General features: G+C 45.5%; 1 protein-coding gene across 3 annotated transcripts in view; it reads right to left on the bottom strand.

Annotated features, from left to right (window-relative positions):
- Positions 1-201: 201 nt before the first annotated feature.
- Positions 202-4,404, bottom strand: part of carhsp1 (calcium regulated heat stable protein 1) — a 30,490-nt gene continuing 26,287 nt past the window's right edge. For all 3 annotated transcript variants that reach the window (XM_080446299.1, XM_080446300.1, XM_080446301.1), the window contains exons 4-5: positions 3,845-3,967; positions 202-387 (exon numbers count right to left, since the gene is read on the bottom strand). In XM_080446299.1, the coding sequence (XP_080302425.1) occupies positions 225-387; positions 3,845-3,967 (286 nt within the window). In that variant the 3' untranslated portion in view covers positions 202-224. The remainder of the gene's footprint in view (positions 388-3,844; positions 3,968-4,404) is intronic.

Here is a 4,404-nt window from a genome sequence, read left to right as displayed (position 1 = left end):
CACACCTCCTCTTCACTGCACCGCTCTCCCTTGGTCAAGTGTATCCCTCCATCTTCCTCTCTCCCGTGTCATCGCTTTCTCTTTCCAATTAATCTCCTACGTCCCTTTTAAAACCCTCCTCCTTCATGCTTATCCATCCATCTGTTCCTCTCTCCTCTCCCTCATTCCTTCCCACCCACCCACCCACCCTCTATCCCTCCTTCCAGACCTCCACAGTTCTGTTCTCAGGTGCTGACAATGTTTCCTGACCAGGTCTCGTGCTTGATCCCTGGGTTGAGGTGGGTGATGGTCACCTCCACCGCCTGCCTCTTCTCGTGTTTGGGGGGGATGCTACACACCTTGTAGCAGACCTCGTCTCCTTCCACAGGCACATACTCCCCCTCCACACTGGACAGACGGAGAGGAGGACAGGGTGGGAGAAGTGAAAGAGCAAGATTAATTAAGAGCAGGGGGGTGAGTGAGACAGAGAGAGAAACGAGAAGAATTCAAGAGGAGATTTGTTTATGTAGAACATTTTGCATGAACACAACAAAGTCAGTGTAATGGGCATTATGTAAACGGCAGAACACACCAGTCATAAAACCAGCGATAAAAATGCAGATATCACATGCAAACTGCTTAAAGTGCACATCATGTGAGAAATGATAGGTCAGGAGGTTTACTACAGTACACCATCAACAGAAACATTGATACTGAACCCTGAGTGTGTTTTTTGTTCATTTAGTTGATCTCTAACCACCCTCAACCTTACTGTAAGTGGCTTTCAACTCACACACACACACACACACACACACACACACACACACACACACACACACACACACACACACACACACACACACACACACACTAGGCCTGTCCCCGACTAAGGATTTGTTTAGTCGAATCTAATTGGCGACTAATTGCCAATAGTCGACTGGCAGTCGACTAATGCAAAAAAAAAAAGTTTTATTTTATTTCCAAGTCTACACAGTTTGTTTTGTGTCTCCAGCAGAGTTTCTAGTGTCTCTATCTCTCTCTGGAAGAGGTTGCACATGAACTCTGCAGCCGCACTGAGGCAACACAAACAATACCAATACAAAGACGAGGAATAAGAAGAATGAAGTGGAAGTTACGTGTGGTTGCAGGTGTAGACTTGGCCAAAAAACGATTAAAAAAAATTTGGGCCCTTAAAAAAAAAAGAAAGATTCGACTAGATTCGAGAGACACGCAGTCGACTCGGACCCCCAGCGACTAACCAGTCAACTAGTCGACTTAGTCGAGGAACAGGCCTGACCTTCGCTAGTCTCTGTCATCACCCACTGGCTTAAAATGCTTAGACATCAACAGAACAGAGAGAGTGAAAAGGAGCTGTGTGACGTGGCACGCAGGCTTTTGTCTAAGGTGTGTGAGAGAGAGAGCTTATTTTTGTCATTGCATTGCTCAAGAGCACGTTGACATTTGGCATTTGATATTGGGGGTTTGAAGAGTAGGTTTTCAGAGAAATCCTTGTAAACCTGTTTGAATGCGTGTGTGTGTGTGTGTGTGTGTGTGTGTGTGTGTGTGTGTGTGTGTGTGTGTGTGTGTGTGTGTGTGTGTGTGTGTGTGTGTGTGTGTGTGTGTGTGTGTGTGTGTGTTCTGTTGATGTCTAAGCGTTTTAAGCCAGTGGGTGATGACAGAGACTAGCGAAGGTCATCAGATATTCTCCTCTTTCATACTCCTACACATGCCTGAATCCGCCTTTCCGCGCGTGCGTGTATGTGTGTGTGTGTGTGTGTGTGTGTGTGTGTGTGTGTGTGTGTGTGTGTGTGTGTGTGGGGGGTCATTTAACCCACTCTACTCCTACACAATACAAGAGCCCCCGGTCTGATGTCACAGACACACACACACACACACACACACACACACACACACACACACACACACACACACACACACACACACGCACACACACACTCACACACACACACACACACGCACACACGCACGCACACACACGCACGCACACACACGCACACACGCGCACACACACACACACACACACACACACACACACACACACACACACAGACACACACACACACACACACACACACACACACACACACACACACACACACACACACACACACACACACACACACACACACCAACTATGACTATGACAACGAGTTATTCAATATTCAACTCATTCACCCATCCTTCAACTACATCCACAACTCCCTCTCTCATACACACACAGAAACAAACACGTGCACACAAACATGCACACACAAGGACAAGAACATACTCAAAAGGACTTCTGAATAGACTAGATTAGACTTATCTCTACACAACTCTCTCATGGTCACTCATGTTTTCAAGTCTTATCTGAGACACAACGTGAGCCCAACACGCGTGTGCGTGCACACACACACACACACACACACACACACACACACACACACACACACACACACACACACACACACACACACACACACACAGGTTTGTATTACCGTGCTTGCGAAGACAACGTTTACGGCGGCGATTTCATGAATTCAATTTTTACTATTTTCTGACATTTTTAATCGTAAGCCTGAAGCCGAAAACAATTGCAGATCTACAAGCTCACAACGCGTCGCAGATCAGCAATTTTTCGGTGCATGAGACAAGAGCGCAACTAAGTGTAAATCAGGCATAACTCTATCTCTGATCCCTAAACCTAACTTCTAAATGTCTAATCCTAATGCTAACCCCAACCTGAATCTTTTTCTAATTGTAAAAAAATATTTTTAATAATAATATTTTTAATAAGACAAAAAAAATCTTGTGAGGACCAGGAATATGGTCCTCGCAATGTCTCTTACTGAAATTCAACTATAGGGAACGGGCTTAGGGCGGAAACTCGCCCAGGATGACGTAGTTCCGGTCGCCATCTTTGAATGCCTCACTCACTGTGACGACAGTTATTAATAAGGAGCACTGTGTAATATTGCAATTATACAACAGTTCCCATCAAAATAAAACACATCAAAATGTATTCTTATTGCGGGACATTTCTCTCTCAAAATAACAACCTTTCTGCGAGTGTTATCTCTATCCTGGGGTCCATCTGACAGACAGACAAGAGTCCCTGTTATATTCAGCCACCATGAGCCACACTAGACAACTTTTCTAAGACTGGACTGGACACAAAGAAACAAATGAGCTCAATCTCATTGTACATGATATTCGATAGCAATTAAAAAAACATTAATGCCAGATTTAACTACTACGGCCGCAAACTACCCATGTAAACTGCTAGCCTATAGCCACAAGCCGGCTCTGCTCTGCAAGACTCCGTCTGATCAACACAATGGATGTTTATATTTTGATTGTGTGCTGTCATGCTCGTTTGAGCACAGGTAGAGAGTCTACATGTGCTTGGGAATGTTGATGAAGGTTATGCTATTTCGTCAGCTGACACCCAAGCCATACAACATTTATTTGTGTTCCTTCCACGCACTACGTCCTACCGGGGAAACTCCCCCCTGTCAGGTGATAAGAAGCGGCTTGCTAGCTCCTCATGCACTGAAGGAGGCATGAGCTCAGTTCTGGCCTCTCCCTAGGCTGGCAGAGGGAGAGTAGCGCCCATGATTACATAGGCAATTGGCATTGGGTGAAAAAATTGTGGGATAAACATTTAGTAAAAAAAAAAGAAGCAGACTGACGATACTACACGTCAAAACTAGTCTGACTGAAAAATGGTGTCGAAAGTGGGCGTAGTTAACCCTGAATCTCAACTCTGACGTCACTAAGCCTGTTCCCTATACTTGTGGGGACATTTGGTCCTCACAAGTATAGTAATACAAACACACACACACACACACACACACTCACTTACTCTGAGATATGGACAAAGATATCAGCTCCCCCGTCAGACGGTGTGATGAAGCCGTGCCCTTTGGAGCGAGAGAAGCACTTACACACACCAGTATACACTGGTCCTTGAGACGCACGAGCTGTCCTGCAGGAGAGAGAGAGAGAGAGAGAGAGAGAGAGAGAGAGAGAGAGAGAGAGAGAGAGAGAGAGAGAGAGAGAGAGAGAGAGAGAGAGATGGATAGAGGAGACCAAAGAGAGAGAGGGGGAAGATAGAGTGATAAAGAGAAGGATGGGAGAGTTTGTGGTGAGAATAAGAAGAGCAGAGCAGACAACAAGGAGAGGGGGGGGGTAATAGGGATAGGGGAGGAGTGATAGATAGAGAATTGGGGATGAAGGTACGATGGATGGCCAGTTGGTAGGACGGAGGGATGGGGCAAGAGAGATTATGGGCGGAGGGAAGGAAGGATAGAGAGGGGTGATGGAAGGCAGAGTGAAGGGGGAAAAACAAAAGTGTGAATAAATTGCAATAATTAATGATATTTTTCTTTTCTTCGTTTTTACTACAGCGAAATGTGTGTGTGT

This window comes from Gymnoscopelus braueri (assembly GCF_963280865.1).
Source record: "Gymnoscopelus braueri genome assembly, chromosome: 13".
Classification (NCBI taxonomy): Eukaryota; Metazoa; Chordata; class Actinopteri; order Myctophiformes; family Myctophidae; genus Gymnoscopelus; species Gymnoscopelus braueri.
Note: the sequence above shows the minus strand (reverse complement) of the source record. Positions and strands in the feature narration are given on the sequence as shown.